Genomic DNA, 26703 nt, shown 5'->3' with positions numbered 1-26703 from the left:
GCAGAGGACTGCCTGATCTTAACACAGTGATAAAAGATGTACCCAACCCCCAAGAGACTTAAGGCCCCAGGGGGTGGGGAGGTCTGATGAGGTGAGGATGAAGGGTGGGAACATCCTTATGGAGAAGGGGATAGAGAGAGGGGGAGGTATGGGATGTAGAACAGTCAGAGGGCAGACTTTGAGGGGAATGAAGACTGGACTGCAAAATAGATTAAAGAATGCAAAAAATAAATCCCTTTGTATTAAACTGAGTCCATACCTTAAAATGTTAAACTCCTATATAAAAATAAATCACTGTTGTACTTGTATATAGATATTTTAAGAATGAAGGCAGGCTCGCTGGTTCATTCCTGTCAGCATAGTCTTCTGCAGACAGAGGCAGGAGGATTGTTATGAGGATAGCCTGGTTCAAGTAGCAAGTTCCAGACCAGCCAGGACTATAGTGACTCTATTTCAGAGACATTGTCATATCAAGCAAAGTGATAATGACAATTAGAAAGAAAAACATGTAATTAGTAACAACCCATAAAACCACTAATTTTAATGCATCCTTTATATGGCATAAATTTAATTATGTCATGTAGATTTTTATTACCTCTCTAATATAGCAAATTTTAAGGTAGTGACCATTCATAACAAGGTCTCTAATCACAGAATCAATACAAGCTTTACTTGATGTTGCAGTAAACATGGTAAAATTCAGTTTACAATTGTAATAAATTAATATAGTAAGAAATGGAGCTTTTATTCCACTTAAATTCCAAATGAATTTTATTGGTGATAAAGTATAGTCATACACTAAAAATTAGGATTCTTCTTCAAATTTGTATTACTATAAGCTAAGTAACTTTAGTATTTAAATGTAATAAACTGTGATTACTAATGTCTATATGGCTTAGATGTTCAAATAATTTATATTACATTGATTTTAATTTAAGTCCAAATTAACACATTCCCTTTGAAACATGCCTGTGCTCAATTCATTTTTTGAACACTTGAGTAATATCTATACCACTGTTAAATATCATTTGTACAGCTGATAATCTCATAAAAAGCAATAGGTTGATTCTTGAAGCTTCAAGTACTATATTTACTAGAAAGAAAGAAGACACACACAACTTACTTCAAAATGGAATTGAAAAAGAACAAAAGAATAAAGTGAGGGAGGAGGCTGATGTGGCAAGGCTGTTAAGAGTATCAGCTACATAGGGCAGGAATGGAAAATGAAGTAATAAGATATGCCCTGGTTCCCAAATAAGCCTTAAAACATACAGCCAAAAGGACAGCTGGCTTTAGCTGGAGCTTGGATGAAGCCAAGAATGGCCGCCTGGAGTTCACTTAATGAAAGATCTTCGATTAACAAGGAGGTCGAGGGGAATTATACATAGTAACGCAAATTCACTTCTTAAAAATCATGTTTAAAAGAACTTTTAAATTGAGAAATTGATACCTAAGACTATTTGAAAGTATCAAATATTGCCCCTTTGGAACTGATCCAAGGTAAAAATAATATGTCTAAGAACACTGAAACATTTCCCTGAATGCCTTAGTGTTGTTATAGCTATCCTTTATCAAGTTGTAGTGCCTTTTGCTTTATAGATCAAGCACAGATTAGAAAATACAAATGTTGTTCTGAGTTTTCAAACCATATGTGAATAAAACTGTACTTACCCTCATCTGTATGACTGTTACTTTAGAATTTTAATGATATGTTCTCATGACAGAACCAAAGTCTTCCTTTTTACCTTGTGAAATAGTTGGAGACAGGGAAATTCCAGTAAATACAGGTAATGCTCTAAATTTCTAAGCCAGGGACACTCATGAGCCAGGAGGGGTGTTCTAGACCAGTACTAGCTCAGGCCAAAGTCTGGCACAGAAACCAGTGTAGAATGATCTATCTTTCTTTGGCTTCCTTCGTCCTACTTACAAAGCAAAATTACTGAAGCTATTTTCTAAATCCACTGAAGATCAAACATTGCATCATTAAAAAGTATAAAGCACAATAAATATATATGCTTTTTTCATTCTTCTCTAAAGGTCCTCATACAATACCCTAAGTCCATCATGTCACATCTACTGGAATGGGTATAGAGACCAACACAAATGAGTTTCAAAAGATGCCCTTGGATGGACTTATATGACAAAGTGGGCTCACCTGCTGAGTGACACCTGAGATTGTCCTCCCACTCTGACATGCCTGCTTACACTCATACATGTGTATTTATGTACACACAGAGAGAGGGGGAGGGAGGGAAAGAAAGATGCCTGGAAAGAATGTATGTCAGGGTCTAACACCAAGCAGTAAACAACTGAGCCAAATTTGATTTCTTCTTATGTCAGGAATAACAACAGAGTCTGGGACTCAGAGCTAGCTGTATACTGTGACTAATTTCCCACCATAAATTCAAAGCTTGCAACAGCTATAAAACTGCTTCCATCTGAACAATAAATACCTAGCACTTACAAACATCCCACCAACAAACCGATGATCTCACCAATCATGTGAGTCTTGATAAAAATGAGATAGCTTATGAGGACAGAAATCAAAAATATAATTATATACTAGATTCAACATCTAATTCCAAAGATAAAAATACTTTTGAAGCAGAAATTAATATTTCATCTGAATGACGCTTCTTAATTACAAGAAACTTTACATTTGACTGGGAGGAAACAGTCCTACTTTTGCCTGAATGGTATGGTATATGAAAATAATATACAGCAGTAGAAGAAAATTTACCAGAACAAGGCAAATCATTTCTTTCTCCTACAATCATGAAAGTTCCTGAAGGTCAAATTCCTTCAGCCAAGATTTTTCATCAAATAAAAACAAAGTGTCAGAGTCTAAGGGAAAAGCAAAGATCAGAATTAAGTGTGTTATTAACAATGTTATGAAATGAGCAAACAGGTGCTGATATAACAATTCTGACTCTGGAAATACAGAGCAAGATTTCATGGTTATTCATTCTGAGCCAGGGGTCAGAAGAGCAAACTCTCATCATGGGAGCCCAAGAAACCAACCAAGATGCCAATGACCAACTACATCTTTATTTCCTACTCTTCTAGGTAGACTTCCAAAGTGGACTTAAGATCTATTCAAAGTCTTGAATGAATAATTGTGACAAAGATCTGGACCCTGAAGTAATATAGCTGTATATCTAATAGCTGTATACCTAATAGCTGTATACCTAATGTACACTGAGTTTTGGCTGCACCTCTGCTCTATTAACTGAATAACCGTTTTGTTTTCTTGAGTGGCTTTAATTCAGAACACAACTATACATAATGTTAAAACAGGCACTCTACCTAGTTATTGAGAGTCTGAACTTCTGATTTATTTTAAAATTACTATCCTTCCTTCCTTATTTGCTTATTCTTTGAGCATTAGCTCCAGTCTAGACTGCTTATGACAATTTTTAACCTGATGTTTCCTGATAAAGAAGACCTATGTGGACATAAAATATTTCTTCTTCTAGAAATAATCTGCTTTCTTCCCACTGCAAAAGTTTTGCCACCCCTTATTGGACATCTATGAAGCTGTTCATTTCTTCTCAGACATACCCATATACTCTAATCCACCACTTCAATAAATTTAAAGTGGTGGCTATGCCTGTGCCCATTCAAATGTATGGAGTGAGATACTTTAGCACTTGAGGTTTGGATGCAACAAGACAGGAGTCTGGAGCACCAAAGCTTGGGATGCTAATGAAAGCTTTACTAAAGATCAAACATTTGAGTTGAACTTTACTAGTCTGTAGTAGGTACCTAGCTAATGTTTCCTAAAATGACTAGATGAAGTCTATTGTATTAAATGAAGAAAGTTTTATTAGTCACATCGACTATATGGGAAGAGATGCTGAAGGTGTGTAAGAACATAGAACTAGAGATAGACGAATTCTAACTGGTGATAAGTTACATATAATAATATAAAATATTTTGGTGTGACTCTAACCAAGCAAGTGAAAGATTTGTATGACAATAACTTCAAGTATCTGAAAAGAGAAATTGAAGAAGACCTCACAAAATGGAAATATCTCCCATGCTCATGCATCAGCAGGATTAACATAGTAAAAATGGCCATCTTAACCAAAAGCAATCTACAGATTCAATGCAATCCCCATCAAATTTCCAATTCAGCTCTTCACAGAGATAGAAAAGCAATTCTCAACTTCATTTGGAACAACAAAAAACCCGGGATAAGTCCTGCAGAGTGGAGGATCCATTCTGGAGGCCTCTGGCAAGAGCTTTCTGGCCTCTGCCTCTGGATCAGAAACAGCCTCAGCCACAGCATGCCATCTCCAAGCAGTGCAGGAAGCTAGCTATACACCTAGCAGCCAGTGAGGAGGAGACAGCCAGTACAGCCTGCATCCAGAGCTGATCAGGGCCACAGAGGTGCATACCCAAATACAACTACAAGAGAGTGGGTCTCAGATGTCATCTTCGCTTCTGCGACTGTACAACAGATTGCTAGGCAGGTTTCACCAGAGTAGAGGATCACTTGGGACACACTGCACCAGGACTCCACCTACACTCAGGAATTCTGCAGCACCACAGCAATTTGCGCCAGGAGAAAGCAGCTCGCCCAAGGTTGCTGAGATAGGTCTACAGGCACACACACAGGAGGGGCAAGCTCCAGCCAGTGACAGTTGGCCAAACTAACACCAGAGATAACCAGATGGCAAAAGGCAAACGTGGGAACGTTGCTAACAGAAATCAAGGCAATATGGCATCATCCGAACCCAATTCTCCCATAACAGCAAGTCCTGGATACCCCAACACACCACGAAAGCAAGATTTGGACTTAAAAATCACAGATCATGATGCTTGGAGGAAATCATGGAGGGCTTCAAGAAGGACATAAATAACTCTCTTAAAGAAATAAAAGAGAACACAAGTAAACAGCAAGAGACCCTTGAAGAACTAAGGGAAAATGAAACAAAACAGGTGAAGGAATTAAAGAAATCCATCCAGAATCTAAAGAAGGAGGTAGAAACAATAACAAAATCACAAAGGGAGACAACTTGGGACATAGAAAACTTAGGAAAGAAGTCAGGGGTCATGGATCCAAGCATCAACAACAGAATACAAGAGATGGAAGAGAGAATCTCAGATGCAGAAGATACCATAGAAAGCATTGATACAATAGTCAAAGAAAATGAAAAATGAAAAAAGTTCCTGACCCAAAATATCCAGGAAATCCAGGAAAAAATAAGAAGACCAAACTTAAGGATTATAGGCATGAGAGTGAAGATCTCCAACTGAAAGGGCCAGTAAATGTCTTCAACAAAATTATAGGAGAGAACTTCCCTAACCTAAAGAAAGAGATGCCCATGAACATTCAAGAAGCCTACAGAACTCCAAATAGATTTGACAAGAAAAGAAATTCATCCTATCATACAATAATTAAAATACTAAATGTACTAAACAAAGAAAGAATATTAAAAGCAGTAAGGAAAAAGGTCAAGTAACATATAAAGGTAAACCTACTAGAATTACACTGGATTTCTCACCAGAGACTGTGAAAGTTAGAAGAGCCTGGGCAGATGTCATGCACACCCTAAGGGAACACAAATGCCAACCCAAACTGCTATATCCAGCAAATCTCTTTATTACCATAAATGGAGAAACCAAGGTTTTTTCATGACAAAAACAAATTTACACCATATCTTTCCACAAATCCAGCCCTTCAAAGGATAATGAATGGAAAACATCAACAAAGGGAGGGAAACTACACACAAGAAAAAGCAGGAAAGTAATTTCCTTTCAACAAACCCAAAAGAAGATAACCACACAAACATAAAAATTACATCAAGAAATTGCTGCCCTCTCTCCATATTTACTCAATATAGTACTTGAAATTCTAGCTAGAGCAATTAGATAACACAAAGAGGTCAAAGGGATACAAATTGGAGAGGAAGAAGTCAAACCATCACTATTTGTAGATAATATGATAGTATATTTAAGTGGCCCAAAAAACTCTACCAGAGAATTCCTACAGCTAATAAACAACTTCAGCAATGTGGCTGGTTATAAAATCAACTCAAGCAAGTCAGTAGCCTTCCTACACTCAAAGGATAAACAGGCTGAGAAAGAAATTAGGGAAATGACACCCTTCACAATAGCCACAAACAATAAAGTATCTTGGTGTGACTCTACCCAAACAAGTGAAAGATCTGTATGACAGGAACTTCAAGTCTTTGAAGAAAGAAATTGAAGAAGACCTCAGAAGATGGAAAAATCTTCCTTGCTCTTGGATTGGCAGGATTGATATAATAATAATGGCCATCTTGCCAAAAGCAATCTACAGATTCAATGCAATCCCCATCAAAATCCCAACTCAATTCTTCATAGACTTAGAACAATTCTCAAATTCATCTGGAATAACAAAAAACCCAGGATAGCTAAAACTATTCTCAAGAGTAAAAGAACTTCTGGTGGAATCAGTATCCCCGACTTCACGCAGTACTACAGAGCAACTGTGTTAAAAACTGCATGGTATTGGTACAGTGACAGGCAAGTAGATCAGTGGAATAGAATTGAAGATCCGGAAATGAACCCACAGAATTATGGTCACTGATCTTTCATAAAGGAGCTGCAACCATTCAGTGGAAAACAGCCTCTTCAGCAAATGGTGCTGGTTCAACTGAAGGTCAGCATGCAAAAGAATGAAAATTGATCCATTCTTATCTTCTTGTACTAAACTCAATTCCAAGTGGATCAAGAACCTCCACATAAAACCAAACACACTGAAACTAATAGAAAAGAAACTGGGGAAGACCCTTGAGGACATGGACACGAGAAAATTTCCTCAACAGAACACCAATGACTTATGCTCTAAGATCAAGAATTGACAAATGGGACGTCATAAAACTACAAAATTTCTGTAAGGCAAAGACATTGTCAAAACAGCAACCAACAAATTGGGAAAAGATCTTTACCAACACTACATCTGACAGGGGGCTTATATCCAAGATATACAAAGAACTCAAGGAGATACACTCCAGAGAGCCAAATATCCCCCTTAAAAATGGGGTACAAGGCGAAAGACAAATAGCTCATGCTCTAAGATCAAGAATTGACAAATGGCACCTCATAAAATTACAAAGTTTCTATAAGGCAAAGGATACTGTCAAAAGGACAAAACGGCAACCAGCAAATTGGGAAAAGATCTTCACCAACCCTACATCCGATAGAGGGCTAATATCCAATATATACAAAATCAGTCTGGCAGTTTCTCAGAAAACTGGACATGACATTTCCAGAGGACCCTGCTATACCTCTCCTGGGCATATACTCAAAGGATTCTCCTGCATGCAATAAAGACACATGCTCCATTATGTTCATAGCAGCCTTATTTATAATAGCCAGAAGCTGGAAAGAACCCAGATGTCCCTCAATGGAGGAATGGATACAGAAAATGTGGTATATTTACACAATGGAATACTACTCAGCAATTAAAAACAATGAATTCATGAAATATTTAGGCAAATGGTTGGATCTGAGAAATATCAACCTAAGTGAGGTAACCCAATCACAAAGGAATACACATAGAATGCAGTCTTGGATAAGGGGATATTAATTAGCCCAGAAGCTCTGAATACCCAAGGCACAATTAGCATAACAAATGACTCCCATGAAGAAGTAAGGAGAGGGTCCTGATCCTAGAAAGGCTTGATCTAGCATTGGAGGGGAGTTATCAGGACAGAGAAAAGGAGAGAGGTGATTGGAGGATGGGTAGAGAGAAGAAGGTTTATGGAACATATGGGGAGGGGGGAACTGGGAAAGGGGAAATCATTTGGAATATAAACAATGAATATAGAAATTTAAAATGTAAAAAAAAAAAACTGGGATACAGAGCTAAACAAAGAATTTTCACCTGAGGTATATCGAATGGCTGAGAAGCACCTAAAGAAATGTTCAACATCCTTAGTCATCAGGGAAATGCAAATCAAAACAACCCTGAGATTTTACCTCAGACCAGTCAGAATGGCTAAGATCAAAAAGTCAGGAGAAAACAGGTACTGGCAAGGATGTGAAGAAAGAGGAATATTCTTCCACTGCTGGTGAGGTTGCAAGCTGGTACTACCATTCTGGAAATCAGTCTAGTGATTCCTCAGAAAACGTTGAATGATACTTCCAGAAGAGCCCGCTATACCACTCCTGGGCATATACCCAGAGGAATCCCTAGCATGTAATAAGGATACATGCTTCACTATGTTCATAGCAGCCCTATTTGTAGTAGCCAGAAGCTGGAAAGAACCCAAATGTCCCTTAACGGAGGAATGGATACAGAAAATGTTGTATATATACACAATGGAGTACTATTCAGCCATTAGAAACAATGAATTCATGAAATTCTTAGACAAATGGATGGAATTGGAGAACATCATCTTAAGTGAGGTAACCCAGTCTCAAAAGAACACTCATGGTATGCACTCACTGATAAATGGATTTTAGCCTAGAAGCTTGGAATACCCAAGACACAATGCACATATCAAATGATGCCAAGGAAGGAGTGGCCCCCTGTCCTGGGTCCTGGAAAAGCTCAGTGCAGCAGTGTTGGGGAATACCAGGACAGGGAAGTAGAAAAGGGTGGATTGGGGAATAGGGGGAGGGAAGAGGGCTTATGGGACTTTCAAGGAGGGGGGATCCAGGAAAGGGAAACTCACTTGAAATGTAAATAAAGAATATATCGAAAAAAAAAAAAAAAACCATGATAGTGAAAACTATTCTCAACAATAAGAGAATCTCAAACTTACTATAGAGCAATAGTGATTAAAAACCATGTGGTACTGGTACAGAGACAAACAGGTAGATGAATGGAACAGAATTAAAGACCCAGAACTAAACCCACATACCTATGTTGACTTGATCTTTGACAAAGAAGCCCAGTGGGAAAGAAGATAGCATATTCAACAAATGATGCTGGTTCAAGTGGAAGTCAGTGCGTAGAAGAATGCAAATGGATCCATTCTTATCTCCTTGCACAAAGCTCAAGTGCAAGTAGATCAAGGACCTCCCCATAAAACCAGATACACTGAATCTAATAGAAGAGAAAGTGGGAGAAAGCCTCAAGCACATGGGAACAGGGGACATTTTCCTGAACTGAAAACCAATGACCCAGCTTTTAAGATCAACTATAGACAAATGGGATCTCATAAAATTGAAGACAAAAGACACTGTCAATAGGACAAAACAGTAACCTACAGATTGGGAAAAGATCTTTACCAATCCTATATCTGATAGAAGGCTAATATCCAATATGTACAAAGATCTCAAGAAGTTAGATTCCAGAGAACCAAATAACTCTTATTAAAAATGGGGTACAGAGCTAAACAAAGAATTCTCAACTGAGGAATCTTGAATGGTTGAGAAGCACCTAAGAAATGTTCAACATACTCAGTCATCAGGGAGATGCAAATCAAAACAACCCTGAGATTCCACCTCACACGTATCGGAATGGTATCAAACCTAAAAAGAAAGAGATGTTATTTCAATACAGCCATTCTAACCTGCAAAGGAAGGATATTGAAGGAAGGTGAGTTGAAATTGAATAGGTACTGACACCAGAGAGGAGGGAGGGCCTTTCAAATTTCAGAGGTTTGTATCCTTAAGGATAGAAATGTGGAGTTGAACTAGGTGATGTGTTGTGCACTGGGGCTGGAGCTCATAAAGAGTTCCCATGATGAAGCACATGTGAAGTGGTAAGTGGTTATGAAGATACAGCACAGCTCTCATTAGGGCCAACACCAGAGAAGTACTGTTACAATGAACAAGTCCAGCTTTTTATTTATGTAACAGGTAGATTATGGAAGAAAGTAGAAAGACAAATCTTTCATTAGATATATTCTTTATTTACATTTCTTAGAACATAGAAGAGCACTTCTGGGAAATTGTGACAGTTTTTTCTTGTAAACTAAAATGGAGTAGCATTTTTCTTTTACTCAGATACTTTGAAAGATAGATCTGAGGGCTTAGAACTGAAAGTGGAGGCACACAAACCTGGTAATACAAGTCTTGCGAGTCCACAGAAGCATCAAGAATGTCAAGAAAAGAATTATCAAGAAGATATATACAGAAAAGTTTGTATGTTAATTCCTCCATTTAAGCAATGATAAACCACACACAATATGTTAGCAGGTTTTATATTCGTATAATTGTCTTGTTTCCTCCTTTCAATCTCCCATCAAGGTAAAGAAGGTTAAATAGGCACTCAGAGAATTGGTACTGAGAGACCACATGGTAGTCTAAGAAAACATATGCTGTATTTTCATATCTTCACATAAATGTGCATTTATATCTTCATAAAAATGGCTGGGAAGGTAGCTGAGTATGAAACATACTTGTCATTCAAGTTAGAGGATCCAGGTTTAGATCCACAGAACCTACATCAATGCTGGTTGAGCATGGTAGCCTACATGTAATTCTAGAGTTTGGAAGGAGAGGGAGATGTGGGAACCCTAGACCATGCCAGTTAGTTACAGAAGGTGTAGAGGGATCACACAATAGTCTCAATATAAGCTTCAGGTGTCCATGCACACACAAGTTTGCATGTAAGTGTATGAACTCACAGACACATCCCCAGACACATACAGACACACATAAACATTGATAGGCATACCTATCATATAGATATACTAATAATAAGTGTCCTATAAATACTGTTAGCAAATATATGTTATTATTGATGAAGAGCTAAATGTTTCAAATTAGTTACCTGTTTCAAACTATTTCCTGTTAGGTCTACCTGGCTAGTTACTTGTTTGAGGTTTCCAGTTTCATACTGATAAACTGTTCAGGCTAGTTACCCATTTTATACTAGTTACCTGTTTCAGCTTAGATGTATGTCTCATACTATCAGTGGTTATTGATCACTGCACACTAGTTACCTGCTTACCTGTTAGTCATCTACTTCAGGTCTATTAATTGTTTGTGTTTAGCTGCTCCTTTCATATGGCTATTAGTTAATTATTTCACATCAGTTACCTGTGTCGGGTTAGTGAAATGCTCCACACTGGTTAGGTTACCTGTCTCAGGGAGTGTGCTGACATTACATCTGCTTTCATTGCCTTCGCCAGCTGAGGTTGATGCTCTTACTTCAAAGATGTATGATGTATTGGCAAGAAGTTTTGTGAAAGTATACGCGAGATCTCTGGCGGAGATTTTGGTAGAATTCCCTCCAACTGTTATCATATAGTGAATAATTATTCCATTTGATTTCCTTGGTGGGTCCCACATCACTGATACTGACTGCCAGTCACGCGCCACGCATGCTATATTCTGTACAGCATCTGGAACTTAAGTGGAAAACATTTGCTTAAAGTTAAAATTGATACACACAGTAAATTATTCAACTATGCAGGCATGAGATAAGATGAGATTTTTATGAACAAAGAGAAACTACAAATCTAATATGTCAACTTTTCTTATGTATGTGTAACAAGTTCTTAACATACATGACTGATGGACCATGTCTCTACTATATTGCTAATGCCTACAATATAGAGCATTTAATGGAATGTTTTCCCAGGTCTGAGTAGCCAAAACATTCCCATAATCTCAGAAACACATTGGCTTCAAACCTAGGTAATCACAGATGCCAGCTTTCTTCTTTTTTTTCTTTTCCTTTCCCCCATTTTAAAAAAAAATGGATATTTTATTTATTTACATTTCAAAAGTTATCCCCTTTCCCAGTTTCTCCTCTACAACCCCCCATCCCATCCTCCCTCCCCTGCTTCTATGAGGATGCTTATCCATCCACCCACCAACTCCCACCTCTCCACCTTTGCATTCCCCTCCACTTTGGCTTCTAGCATTCCCAGGACTGAGGGTTTCTTCTCTCATTGATGTCCAACAAGGCCATTCTCTGCTACATATCTGACTAGAGCCATGGGTCCCTCCATGTGTACTCTTTGGTTGGTGGTTTAGTCCCTGGGGGCTCTGGTGGTGGTTGTTGGGGGGTGTCTGGTTGGTTGACATTGTTGGTATTCCTATGGATTGCAAACCCCTTCAGCTCCTTCAGTCCTTTCTCTAACTCCTCCATTGGAGACCCTGTGCTTAATCCAATGGTTGGCTGTGAGCACCTGCCTCTGTATTTCTAGGCTCTGGCAGAGCCTCTCAGGAGATAGCTATATCAGGCTCCTGTCAGCAAGTACTTCTTGGCATCAGCAATAGTGTCTGGGTTTGGTGTCTGTATATGGGATGGATCCCCAGGTGAGGCCGTCTCTCAAAATAACCCTGAGATTCCACCTCACACCAGTCAGAATGGATAAGATCAAAAACTCAGGTGAAAGTTAATGCTGGCGAGGATGTGGAGAAAGATGAACACTCTTCTATCGCTGGTGGGATTGCAAGCTGGTACAACCACTGTGGAAATTAGTCTGGCAGTTCCTCAGAAAACTGGACATAGTACTACCTGAGGACCCAGCTATACCACTCCTGGGCATGTACCCAAAAGATGCTCCAATGTGTAACAAGGACACATGCTCCACTATGTTCATAGCAGCCTATTTATAAGCACCAGCAGCTGGAAAGAACCCAGATGTCCTTCAACAGAGGAATGGATACAGATGCCAGCTTTCTTAATCATGACTGTGCAAACTTCTCAATACTTACTACTGAACATTTTTCCAACATAAGTGGCCAACCATTGCTATTCCAAGCCCAACAGTGTTAGAAAGCAAAGCAGATATGTCTTATTGGAGTTCTTTGAAAGAAACATGGACTATTTTAAAAGTCATTGGAAGGATTGTTTAAAGGCTCTCAGGTCTTTTCTGCTAGAACATCTTTCAATCTACTTTATACTAACTTCTATCCTCTGGGCTGTATTCTACATAGTAGACATGAATGAAGAGCAATATGCCATCCGCGAACATGATTATATGTCAAAGACACTGGCCACTTTCCAAGGTAATACCAATAATGTCCCTTAGCTTTAATATTAATAGTATAACTTCATTGTTATGGTAAAATGAGGATGGTATGGAAAAACAACTATCTGGGTAATTCACAGATTACAAACTGTTCAAAGAAGAAAAAAGGGATGCCACTATTGTACAATTGTGATTTAAAGAATACTCAAGAAATCCATAGTTTCTCACCAATCTTTTTCTGGACCTAAGTGTATTTCTCTCTTATAATCCTTTCTTCTGTAGGTTGAATACATCAATGCAGAAAGGCAGCACTAAGATGTGTCTGACATATGCAAATCAAACGTTTAGGAAATGTCTACTTCACTGATTCCATCAATCCCCCAGATGAATCAGAAAACAATTAATATATGAACATAAAATATCTCTATTACCTTTCTAGCTTAATCATTATGCTTTGTGACATAACTTTTTGTTATTACTAAAAATACTAGTTTAAGCGGTAGTTTGTATGTGATTATCCTCAACTTTTATTAATTTCATGTAAATAATATTAAATATTTTATAGGTTCAGAACCTAGAGATATTTTCCTTCAAGATGATGCACACTCCCTTGAGTCACTGCCAGCAGCTCCTACCAACAACAAAGATGGTGTTCCAGTTGAGTTGCTTACTAAGTTTTGAAGGCACATTCTACCTATCCTACCTGGATCATGGCTCCTTTGTGCAAAGAAGGGGATATTAATAATAATATTTACACAGAATTTACTGCACATAAAGCGCTCTAATAAGTAAAATCTAATGGATGTTTTTAAATGTTTTGGGGCATTCCTGCAATGGATGTAGCTAATGTGTGTTTCTTTTCAGTTGAAGGTCAAAGACCTAGAGGAGTCCTGAGTCCTTGTCAAGGCTGTCCAACCTCCAAGTCATGGGGCTCAGATTCTAATTCAGACACTGATTGCCCGGCTTGACCCTTAGCCACTATAATACTAGGGATTTGACTCGTCTGTGGGCACGCTGTGAAAGAGAATCTCAAGTGTCTGTACGCTCATGGGAAAATTACTGACTTATCATCATTAGCATCCCATCTTTGTGTGGCTTTTCATTAATAAAAGTATATTCAGAGCTGCTATGAACTGACAAAGGAATTTTTCAGCCATTCAGTAATCATTGTTAAAAAAGATAAAAAGGAAGAGGGATATCTTGAAATATATGACCTAGTTAGTAAAACAAAAGGGGCATGCTTAACCCACCATTAAGTAATTTATAAATGAGAACTATTCAGGGCTGACACAAAGATTAGGTATGGCCCATACAGTTGTGCTACAATAGTTCAGTTGCAGCAAAAGCCAATAACTAGTGGCCTTATTAGTGTTTCATGCTACAAGGGGATTTTATGCCGCGCAAGAGGTGACACTGACTCCTGCCTCTCAAAACTTCCAGCTCACCTTCCTGAAGAAACAAAAAACTCATCGTCCCAATTCATGAAAATTTAAACAGTTGCATTAAAAGTGACCTATAAGTCATTTCCTTCTCTTCCCAGCCCCACAAAACAAAGTCCCACCTTGTCAGTTCCTTTAAAAAAAAAAACTAGCCTTTTATTTTATCCTTCTCAGTTCTAAAGGCAATGTTATATATAAATACATGTTTATCAATACATATATATGATTTTGGATATACTCCAGCACTGAAATCAATTCTTTGAGCAGAATAGTAGCAGCATTTTATTAAACAGAGATGGATGGTCAAAGTCTTAAATATGAGAGCAAACATGGCAGAGGCAGAAATTGTGACTAACCAGACTCCTGGGTTGTAAATTTCACCACATTACTGAACTGATCACCATTTCCAACTTTGGTAAATGCAGACACACTAATTGAGTAGGTGCTCACTGGCTCCAGTCCTGCAAGTTTGACATCAGTCTGAAAACCTGAAATATTCTGAAAAAGAAAAAAAAATCCTTAGTTACAAGGTATCTTCAAATACTTCTTTGTAATTAACAAGTATATGTGAATATCCTGCATACACTCCTTTTATATTTACCCTAGGAGCTGATGACTATGTATAATTAAAATAATTATTAACATTTTGTACTTGAGGATATGATGAACTTATAATACAAGGGAGAACCGGGTACCATTTTGGTCTTGAAGAACCTCATCATTTTTGTTTTTAAAGTGTTTATTTTTTAGAATCATGTGCTTATTATGAATTTCCTCTCAACTTGCTAAGTTAAAATTTCAAATTTAAATACATTAGGGTCTGTCAATAATATTCATTTTTTTGAAATCCACTTTCTTATATTTCTCATGTCTACCAATATATCATACCATATACAGATGTATATGTTTACATATTTATCAACTCAAGTATTATAGCCAGTCACAGATGAAACACAATCACTGTTTCATGGAATATAAGTTGGAGACAGGAAACAACTCCTAAATTTCTATTCTGGCAAAATATATAGGAAAATGGGGCGGGGGGGAGAACAAGGGATGATAGTTACCCAAAAACAGGGATACACTTTCTTTTACACAAATACCCCACCAATAATAAGAAATTTTATGTGAAAATCTATCCTAATGAAAGTGAGAGGTCAGTTAACACACTCAGGTGCAGACTGTAACAGCCATGGATTTATATAGAGGTCAAAGGTCACCTTGTGAGAGCCCCTTTCCTCCTTTCACCAAGTGGTTTGGGAAACTGGACTCACGTTGTTGTCAGGCTTGGCAGCAGGAATTTTTACTGGCTGAACCACTGTGCCATCCAAAGTCTTAAGTTACCCACATTGATATTAACTTTAGAGTCCAATTTTAAAATCATCTCCATAGGAAGCAGATATATTTAGGAATATATGTTTATATTTGTTTATTTATTTATGTTTATATAGGTGTGCATGCAATAATATTTAATGAGAAAGGAATTTATGAACTTGGGAGAGAGCAAAAGGCTATATTGGAGGGTTCGGAGAAAGGAACAGGCAGGGAGAAATGCTGTCATTATAATCCCAAATTTATTTTTAAAAAGAAAATAATCTCCAGGAAGTCAGGAAGTCTAGTAGGACATGTTCTCCCGCCTCTTCGCATTTACACTTACTATTTACAAATCATGTGGACTTTCCTGTAGATTATAGGAACTCCTAAACCATGGTCCTTGTCAGCAAGAAAACTCTGTATTATGTACTAAAAGTCTACAAAAATTTATTTCTAATAAGAAATTAGTGACAATACAAACTCATTTTGATATTGATTCAGAAGAACTAGTTGGCATGGGAATGGATGAACTTGAGAGTCCAATTATTCAATGTAATAAATTAGTTTATTGTCTGTAAGATACATTTACACAAAAGAAAGTCTTTGAAGAGCTTTTTACTGAATAAACGACTTCTTACAGCACATCAGAGTGACCCAATTTTCCAACAGATGTCAATGTCCCAGTGTGGGCTGATGAGGCTTCAGTGACACTGTGATGGCTCTAATGCTATTCTGTCTCCACAAAGCCACAGGCCATTGAGGACAGAAAAAGAACAAAACAATGGACAAAAGAATGAAATGGAACATAAAGTGGTCCTGGCAGGGAGAGCTGATAAAAACATAAACACACTATCAGGGAAAGCCAGACAAAGGGAAAACAGCTGACCTGGTAAACAAAATACTTAGGGATGTGTGTATGTGTGTTGGGGGGTGGGGGCGCGACATGAGAGCAGATTAAAAGGAACTTGAAGGAAAATATAATCATCTAAAAAGATTGGAAAATAATGACAAATAGAAGTAATCAAATGTCGTAGATTTTAAAGATTAAAACCACTTGTTCTTTACAAGGACCTGTCTGAGACCCACTCGCATGTATGTAATAGAGGCCTTGTCTGGCCTCAGTGAAAGTGAATGCCCAGTGGGACACCAGGCAGGGAAGACCCTCTCAGAGGCAAAGGGAAGGGGGAGGGGTGGAGAACTCTGTGAGGAGGTACCAGGAGTGGGAGCAACATTTGGGTTGTAAATAAATAATTAATAAAAAAAATCATGTGCTCTAAAATTATATACCAATATTTTCTGACATAAAATTGTATATTTGATACTAATGAAACATTAATGGAAACATGATAGAAAGAAGAATGTCTAAAGATATTGAAATCACATTCAGGCAACAGCATACTGCTCGTTCACACTCAAAGCTGCCATGATATTCCAGGGAATGTTTGTTCTTTTCTTAATCTGTGCACTGATTGCTAATGAGTTTATTATATGCCTGGAATTGTTCAAAATGTTTTATATGAATTTACCCTTATAATCTTGATTAATATATGAAAAATAATTTTTTTCTAATTCTTCATTTGAAGGAAATAATCTTAAGATTATAAGAAACTTTTAGAAAGCATTACTGCAAACCTCCATGGAAAGATTCAAACCAGGTCATGTGATGTCAGCCTTTACTGTTCTGTTTAAACTGTTTATATTAAAGATTATCATTCTATGGAAATTAGGTTTTATATATATATATATATATATATATATATATATATATATATATATATATATATACATGTACATTCCAATGAACATATAAGATAATCTTAAAAGGGTGAGATTACTCCACCTGTGAATATTTTCTGCAGCCCATACAGGCAATCCAAAAAATATGAGGAAACTACAGGCAATCCAAAAAATATGAGGAAACTGAGCTTAAACTTTGAACAGATAATAAGGGTCTACATGTTTGTGTCATTAATACAGGCTTTACAGTTCTGGGAACTGGTCCACATTTAGGAAGTTACATAACGCACAACCTTTCAGATAGTAAAATACTATATTAAGTTCCAGGAAGGGAGACATTGTTCCTGATGACAGTAATAAGTAATCAAGCTATAATTGTTTTTCTTGATATTCTGCTCTTCTTGGTATTCTTCTTGTAAGCTGCAAATTCTAGACCGCTGATATACAATAAAAATCAATAATGAAGTCTACAATGTTTAATGTTTATTCTATATTTTGCATTTTTCTTGGAAATATCCCAGGACATCATTTGGTGCCATAAAGGAAAGACAACTTTCTTAAATAAATACTAATCATAACATGCTTTGGCAATCAAATGTTAGTTCTCAGGCACATAAGTTTCAGATCCATTGTTCTATTGGATCTTTGCATGTTTATCACTGGCTCTACATTCTAAAGAAAATGGAAGAAGGAAGAGATATTGAGGATTACAAATGAATTACCACGGAAAGTCAGAGAATAAAAAATTGTTATAAACTACCAAGTGGTATAGTAGTGCACACCATCTAGAAAGATTACCACAAAGCCAGTGTAAATGTTTTTATGAAAAAGCTAAAAAGATTCATTTGATACTTATTTTTTCCAATAAAAAGAAGTCTGTCATGTAGTAGGTTTTAAGTAACCCTCACAACAAGCTGAAAAGTGCAATTAGTTTGTAAAATGTACGTATAGGTAAAATATTCTAGGAAGTACTCAGGTTTTACATCTGACAAAAGTCTCCCTGTATTTCCAGGAGCATCCCATATTTCAGGAAAAGGGATTTTTAAATAAATATTATCATTGTTCAATTAATTATTGCAGCGCTTGGGGTCAAATCCAGAGCTTTGTACACAAGAGGCAAACACCCCACCACTGAGCCATTTCTCTAAACACTCCCCTTGATTAAATCAGCAGTTCATGTTTTTCCTGCAGCTCAAATTTTAATTCAGTCTCTGAGTCTCTGAAATAAACATATGCTGTTATAATCAACCTACCTTATAAAACACAGTATCAGTCTCATGCTCATGAATTTTAAAACTATATACTTTAACAATACCGCCAGGAAGTGGACTTGGACTCCATGTCAGCCAAACGAAATCTGAAGTGTAGTTGATTAAAGTCAAATTCTGGGGAGGTGCTAAGGGCGCTGCAGGGGAAACACATTATAAAACTCGTGTTCACAAAATGCGTTAGCACAGAAATACTATCTTGATTCTAGTTGCTCGAAGAAACTAATTCAGAGAGAATTATAAAATCATCATATGTGGTAATTCTAGAAACAAATTCCATAAGTAATCCTGCCCTGGTATCTACAAACCCATGTTTCAAAATAGCTTTAAACAGAACAGACAATTCTGAAGCCTTGAACTAGAGAAAAAGAAGGAAAATGGTCAGCAAAGTAGGCAAAGGAGTGTTAAGATGGCTAAAAGCAAAAGATCTAATGGTCTTCATTGTTCAGGCTGTGACGTAGAAACAAAGAGTACAGGCTGAATACAGAAATCACTGGAAGCAGTCTATTTTCTGGCTTACCTGACTCATCTGTGTAAAAGAAAAGAATACTGGAAGGACCGAGTCCTTTCATAGTTCTTGCAGCAGCAAAAAAACTATATAAGGTAAATGGCGAGAGTTCTTCCAGTACTATGTGGTTACCGGAAGTGACAAAAGTGTGGTTGGCATGGGGTCCTTGTAAAGTTAAATGGTAACTTAGTATTGCACCATTTGGCTTTAATGGCGGATCCCACGATAAGAGAATGGAGGTAGAAGAAAGGTTTTTAAAAGTGTTGATGATTGGCGGGGTGTCTGGAACTATAAAAGAAAAACAATGTTAATGAGACAAAAAACAAATTTTCATTAGTAAAGAAGACACTTTGAATATAATTGGATTTAATTTTATTAGTAGACTATTTAATTTTAAGTCACTTAGAACTTACCATGTCTATTGAAATGATAATTACTTGAGAAAACAGTTATAAGTACTGTTTTGTAAAAGCGATATAAACAAAGAACAATAATCATCTACATAATAAGCAATGGTGGGGGTCTTTCCTACCGTCCTCTTCGGTTTTGATGTGTAGTTTGGCAGTATAGATCTCAGAGAATCCCTTTTCTGTTGATGGGGTGATTTTAAATATATAGTCAGTATATTTTTCCAGATTATCAAAATATATGCTATTTTCATAGGATATCAGAGGAGGTCTCATGTGCCGCGGGGGACTCCGCTGTAAATTCAGCGAAACATAGTAGAAGATGAGGCCATTTGGCTGAGATGGTGGTGTCCAGCTGACATTTATCGCAGTTGATGAAATGGACTCAAAAGTCAGGTTTCCAACACGACCTTCAGGTACTGAGGTAAGTAGTAATCAGAACATAAAAGCCGTCAGTTATCCAGCTATTCCAATATACAAATTGAATGTAATTACTAAAATTCCATCACTAGTTTATTCTGGTACGTTATTTAAATGAAGATAAATGCATATTCATATGAGTATAAAATCATTCCAAATAATTGTCATTCTTAACACATATAAGAATTATGTCGCTATCATATTCTCCTGACTTTCTTTTCTTACCACATGGAGATTACATGTGTTTACATGTAACATGTATTTCTAAATAGAATCAATAGTTTAGTAATAATCTACATAATGTGTTTATTTTCCTTATTCCAAAGATTATATTTTTCTGAATATCCAGAAAATGATGCTCAGAATACATGAGACTTGCTCAAAGTCCTGTTTGTAGTAATATATATAATGATTTTCTGATTTACAGTAACTAGATATCTCTAGCCAACAAAACACCAACTCACATTTGTATTTTAAGAAAGTATTCCACTTATGAAATTTTGATTTTCAGAGATCAAACTAGGCTGAATATAAAATTGAAAATCCCAAAAGATTCAATGAAAAGTAAATCGTTATTGCTTATGGTGCTTCGATTATAATTGGTAAACCAGTATGAGTTGTAGTGGTCTTGGGGGAGATCTATAATTAAAGAATGAGTGTCTAAAGTGATATTGACAGCATTATGCTAAAGTTTTTGTTTAACAGTCATCAACTGCATAATTTCACATGATAATTATATTCTTTGGGTGAACCTGTCCACTATTCAAGTTATTTTTGCCAAGAACAAGCAAGTTTTTTTCATGTATATATTGGTAAATTAATGATTTTTCAAACAGCAAGCATTGAGATTTAATTCAGTAGAAGTTAAGTCACAGTCATTTCCCAATAAGATGGTTCAGCAGTTTAGAGCACTTGCTGCTCTTCCAGAGGACCTGGGTTCAGTTCCCTGAAACCATATGATGGCTCACAACCTTTGTAACTCCAGTTGTGGGGACAGGGGTTCCATGTCCCTTTCTGACCTCAATTCCAATCACCCAATGCACTCACATACATGCAGGCAAAAGCCCCATACACAAAAGAAGAAAATCTTTAATATTAAAGTAGAAGCAGAAGCCACATGGCAAATGGGCAGCAATCCACTTTGCATTGCATTCTGAAAACTGAAACTGAAATAAACAAAAAATAATAATAATTGTATCAAGCATTTGAATAGACATTGTAGTTTCATGAATGTTCAGCATGAACAGGATTCTGAAGAAGCTGTCTACAAAAGGTTCTTTTAATTAAAAAGATGTTTTGTTATGTTTGACACAAAGACAATTAAAAAATCGTTCATGAATTCCTGTGTGTACTTAAAGTCAGAAAAGAAAATTAGATGCTGGGGATTCGTTTAAAGCAACTTCAGAAACAAATGAGCAGGCATACGACACAGGTCATCCAGGCTTGTTGGAGTATTGTTCCCCATCCATTCCAGATGACTGGAACATCTCTCAAAGCAACAGAATCAACAAGATTTTAATGAATAGGTAACACAGAATCCAGTGTTGAGCCTGCCCGTTATTCAAGTTATTTTTACCAAGGACAAGCAAAGTATTCTCTTGTCATGCTTGTATTAGTCAATTTATGAGTTTCTTCTATCTACACATGTTTAAATGTTTCTATAAAGTATGATTGACAGCAAACGTGGTACTTCTATAGGATGCTATAACAGAACAAAATGGTGAATTGAGATTTACTGTGCATTAGGTATGAAGTCATTGAAAAAGCAGTGGATCTAGTGCGTATGAAGAACCCTGCAGTGGAGAACTTTCAGCTCACACTATAGTGTTAATATTTATCACCATCAGCCCTGTGAAAATAATAGTATAGTGGGGAAAAAGTAGAATAAACTGTAATAGTTATAAGAGTCTAAACACATTTAAGCTCCTAGGAGAAGTAGTTAAATATGTCAAAGAGATTTCAACGTCAGTGCACACAAATATAAAGACATTCCTGATATAACTATCAGATTTTCATTTTTTTTCTGACTAAAGATAAAGATGTGCTCATTTACGTACTGTCTTGGTCTGTGTATACATGAATTATGTCACTGCTTTTATTCCCATTTCCAACTGAAGTACTTGCTGTTAGCCAAAATGTATAGTAGCTGAATATTGCCAGTTTATATATCCGTGCAGACACTGTCACGTTGCCAGACTCCCTGGTTACTTCAAGAAGTGTAAAATTCTGAAAGATAAACATATTACTTTAATGATTCATAATGTGTTTTAATATGCACAGATGTTGCAAAAAATAGTTATTGACCAGAAAGTGCTATCATTTTAATATTTTAATTCTTAGGAGAAACAACATAAAGTGATGTTTTATCATAAAGACTAAATTGGAATTATGATTGTTCTAAAAGTGGAATAGATGGTTGTAGTTTTTCTTACCAGATCAATACATAAAATATTAAAGAGAAAAAGCCCTGAGCTTTGCACAGCAGAAAATGTCAAATGACCAAGAAAGAACTCCATGGGTTAGCTGACCGAGCTTGAGTATCCCTTTGAAACTTTCAGCTATTTTTTGAAGTGTTGGATATATTCCAACAAATTTGAAAAAAAATAAAACAGCTTTACACTGTTTACTTCTCATTAATAATAATAATACAAATGAGGAAGTATTCATTTTATCTACAAACTCAAGCCATTACTACTATTCATCTCCAGTGGCTCTTCAGAGTAGAAAAAAATCAGTTACTATACTCTTACAAACAGAAAAAGATTTTTTTATAGGATTTAAAGAATTTGTATCACAGTTTCCATTCTGGACATTTAAATTCATTCATTTATATATATATGAATTTATATATATATATCTTACACATATATATATATCTTTTGTATATCATATGTAAGATATATATATATCATTTATATATATATATCTTACATATAATTCTTTTTGTTTGAATATATATTCAAACACAATTCGAAAATAAAGAAAAATAAATTTAAATAAAAACACAAATTTAGGTAATAACATACAGCTGACTGTGACTATTTTGTGGGTTCTTCTTTCGTCCACCGTTCTCCACCCCATTCTTCCTTTCCTTCTCCCTCCCAACACTACATAAGAGAGAAAAATAATAGAGAGGAAAGGAAAAAGGTCCCTGAATAAAGTCAGGGAGCAGAAATGGGGCCACATTTTCATTAGACTAGTTCCTGCTGATTAGGAAAATCAGTTCCTTGGAGCAAGTTTGATCTTTACCATCAGGATATCTAATTGCTTCTCATTGTTTCTTCTTTGCTCATGACTACTTAACAAACCATGACCAGTAGCAACCAACAACAACCAATAACCACAAACACCACACACCACACCATACTACACCACACCACACACACACACCACACCACACCATACCACACCACACACATACCACACCACACAACACCACACCACACAACACAACACAACACCACACCTCTCAGGGTCTCTAGTATTTTATACACCCTCTGAAAAGTCCCCAGAGATTCAAATGTCACAAAATCACAGAAACTATCTACAGCTTGCAAAACCATGCCCCTGCCAAGACCAAAGCAAAACTTAGCTGCTGTGAACAATCTGAAGCAGCCCCATGTCCCACAACTGAGTTAAAATAAAAACCCATTTTTATAATATTTCTCTGTTTTTAAAAGGAACCGAAACTCCAAGAGTCTTACTACAGTGTTACAATCTAGTAATTTCAGCACCTGGAAGATTGAATAAAGGGAAATTCCTAGTTCAAAGTCAACCTCTACTACATAGTGACTTTCAGGAAGCCAGAGCTACATGAGACCCTGCCTCAATACTTTTATAAAAATGTTTGTGTACAGTGAGAAAAAATGTACCATATACTGTACACAAATCACTTTAAATCTTACAGACCTGAACTCAAGTACAGCAGTACATGTCTGGACCAATATCTAATTTCAAAGGTTCTCATCCCTTAATAATAAAATAGAAATAACTCTTCCCACTTTGTAGAGAGCTATTGAGGGTTAGAATCCAATGCTATACATGAACAAATTTATACTGTGATTAATCACAATAAAGGCAAGAATAATTTGCTTAAATATTTAATATAGGATATTCTATTTGATTAAGTTTATAGACAGGATGATTCTACAATTTGTCAATTTAAAATTCAGTACATTTTTGCGTTTTTTAACATTATCTGTCAGTAAAATCAAAGATTTGCTTTGATTTTTGTGGTGTTGTTTTTGAGAATAGACTTGTTAAATCCATGTAACAATTTCTCAAAAAATGTGATATATAAGTTTGGATGTCTTCCAATACTCAACTTTACAGATAGAATAACTAGCTTATATAAGCACCATTTGCAAGTATGGAAGATAAGTTGAATGAATTTTAGAGGGATTTTTGCAGCGTAGAATTTATCCTTTTTTATTGGATATTTTATTTATTTACATTTTAAATGTTATCCACTTTACCAATTTTCCCCCAAGAAACACCATATCCCATCCCTCCTCCTCCTGCTTCTATGAGGGTGGACCCCTACTCATCCACCCACTCCTGCCTCCCCACCCTCTCCTTCCCCTACACTGAAGTATCAAGCCTTCATGGAACCAAGAACCTCTTCTCCCATTGACGCCTGACAAGGCCATGTGGCTGGAGCCATGGGTCCCTCCTTATGTACACCTTGGTTTGTGGTTTAGACCCTTGGAGCTCTGAATGGTTGATATTGTTCTTCCTATGGGGTCAGCCCTTTCTCTGACTCCTCCATTGAGGTCCCTGTGATTCCTAAAAGCATCACAAATAAGTAATTATTTTGAATCACCAAAAGTTCATTCCTGTTAGGTGTATGACTTAACGTGTATAGAAATGAAAAAAATTCATAAAATTTTAGACCTTATTCAGGTGAATGTTCCATTTATTTCCTTACCTCGCATTTTTATTTTTATCTTATAATGTCTTTTGGCACCAATTATCTAATAAAACCTTAATACTTTATTCATGGAAACATAGCCAAAAGGCACCTTACAGATGCTTTCAGATTTTATTATCAGGAAAAATTATTTTAGCACTTTTAAATACATATGGCATTCTGTCATACATATTATGAAAATGTGACATGTGTTAGCAGGACCCGAATAAGAGGAAATTCCTGTACTAAACACAATATGTGATGACTAAAGGAATCAAGAAGGATGGTTGATTCTTAAAGTCCTCAAGAAAGCATGGAAAGACAGCTTCAGTCCATGCTCAAATGCTTCTGAATTCTAGCTAAGTGCTAAAATCTTGGTCCATGGCAACAATTTTATATTATTTCAATTAAAATATTTATTGATCATCACACCTATGCATGAAACCATTCCAGGAACAGAGAGGGAATATGAATGTTATATGCCCCACTTTTTAAAGATGTTCGCTATAACAGACGGATGCTAAGACATGGACCAGATGTCTAGAATAGGAGGCAAGTAAATCATGCTAAGTGTGGGGGTGTTTCCACAAAGTTCCAGGGAAGGAGAAAGCAGAAGATAAAAGATATATACATAATCTGTTACATAATTTTCCATTCCAAGTATTTTTTTCTACCAACTTAAAAAACAACAGACAGAGAAGATATGCTACTTTGAACATTAGTTTTAGGAGTGCATTAAAGCCTGAGGGAATATGAAACAACAAAAGACTGTGCTTCTAAAATGTTTCAACATCATTAGCCTGTGCTCTCTTGCAGCTGTCATGCTTAAAAGCATTCTTAAGATTGCGTAATAGAAGATAACCTGTTTTAAGACAGATGAGTTGCGTATGGGATCATGCCATATACTCAGGAATGAATTCCTAGGTTTATATCATGCTGACACCATAGGTAGGTATTCAAAAATAAGGTGCAGTTCTAGACAATGAGAACCATACTCTAATTGTGCCCAAATTGCAAATAAATTGTATAGAAGAAAAGCCATTGTTAAGATTTCAAACTGCACAATTTCGTGATTTTTTTTAAATGCATAAAAATGGAAAATCTTCAGTTTAAACACTTTCATGGTAAGGAGAAATAATATTAAGTCTGTGAGGGATTCTGTAAGGAATAATTGTCTTGCTTTATAACAGATTTCAAAAATATGGAATATCTGCTTGATGTATAGAGAAAAGACAATCCTTTCTTTGGTCTTTGTTTTTAAGGCATTGGTTTAAAATATCTTTGTGTATAATTACATGTATATCTGTATTTAAATATCTTTTATAAAGTAGTCTTCTTTATAGTAGGTGCATAGTATAATATAGTAGGTGCAAAGTTATATCATTCCATTTAGAAGACAAAATATGAATATTGTCCTGGTCTCTGGACATTTGGTTCTGATGCCTTTGGCTGAGATGGTTTCCAAAGTGCTGCCCTGTGTCCAGTTCCTCAGTAGCCCATACTCAGCTACAGATGAACTTGGCAAAGTATATGATAGCCTAGTCCTAGAGACTGTCAATCAGAACTCCTGATTCTGATTAAGCTAAACATCCTAAACATCAAATGGAACTAGGCCATTCCAAAGTATCTGCTATCTCCTTTTAATGAGGATGATACCCAGAAATAAGAATTGACAATCACAATCAATTCAGCAAGGCATTTCTCCCAGTAAAAACTGCATTTTGTAAATTACAGCATTTCCTTTAAATTCCTGTTTCCCAGATGGTATTTCAACTCCCTGTCAGTGACTAAATCACACTACTCTTCTTTTCTTTTTTATATATTAAAAT

At 36.4% G+C, this 26703-nt stretch overlaps 1 protein-coding gene across 1 annotated transcript in view; it reads right to left on the bottom strand.

Annotated features, from left to right (window-relative positions):
- Ptprq (protein tyrosine phosphatase receptor type Q) overlaps positions 1-26703 on the bottom strand; it is a 205250-nt gene that overhangs the window by 102001 nt on the left and 76546 nt on the right. The window contains exons 20-25 of the mRNA XM_052165264.1: positions 22023-22191; positions 19671-19964; positions 19151-19426; positions 18616-18767; positions 14668-14809; positions 11028-11297 (exon numbers count right to left, since the gene is read on the bottom strand). Of these exons, the coding sequence (XP_052021224.1) occupies positions 11028-11297; positions 14668-14809; positions 18616-18767; positions 19151-19426; positions 19671-19964; positions 22023-22191 (1303 nt within the window). The remainder of the gene's footprint in view (positions 1-11027; positions 11298-14667; positions 14810-18615; positions 18768-19150; positions 19427-19670; positions 19965-22022; positions 22192-26703) is intronic.

This window comes from Apodemus sylvaticus, chromosome 20 (genome assembly GCF_947179515.1).
Source record: "Apodemus sylvaticus chromosome 20, mApoSyl1.1, whole genome shotgun sequence".
Lineage (NCBI taxonomy): Eukaryota > Metazoa > Chordata > Mammalia > Rodentia > Muridae > Apodemus > Apodemus sylvaticus.
The sequence above is the reverse complement of the archived record's forward strand: the minus strand, read 5'-3'. Positions and strand labels throughout refer to the sequence as shown.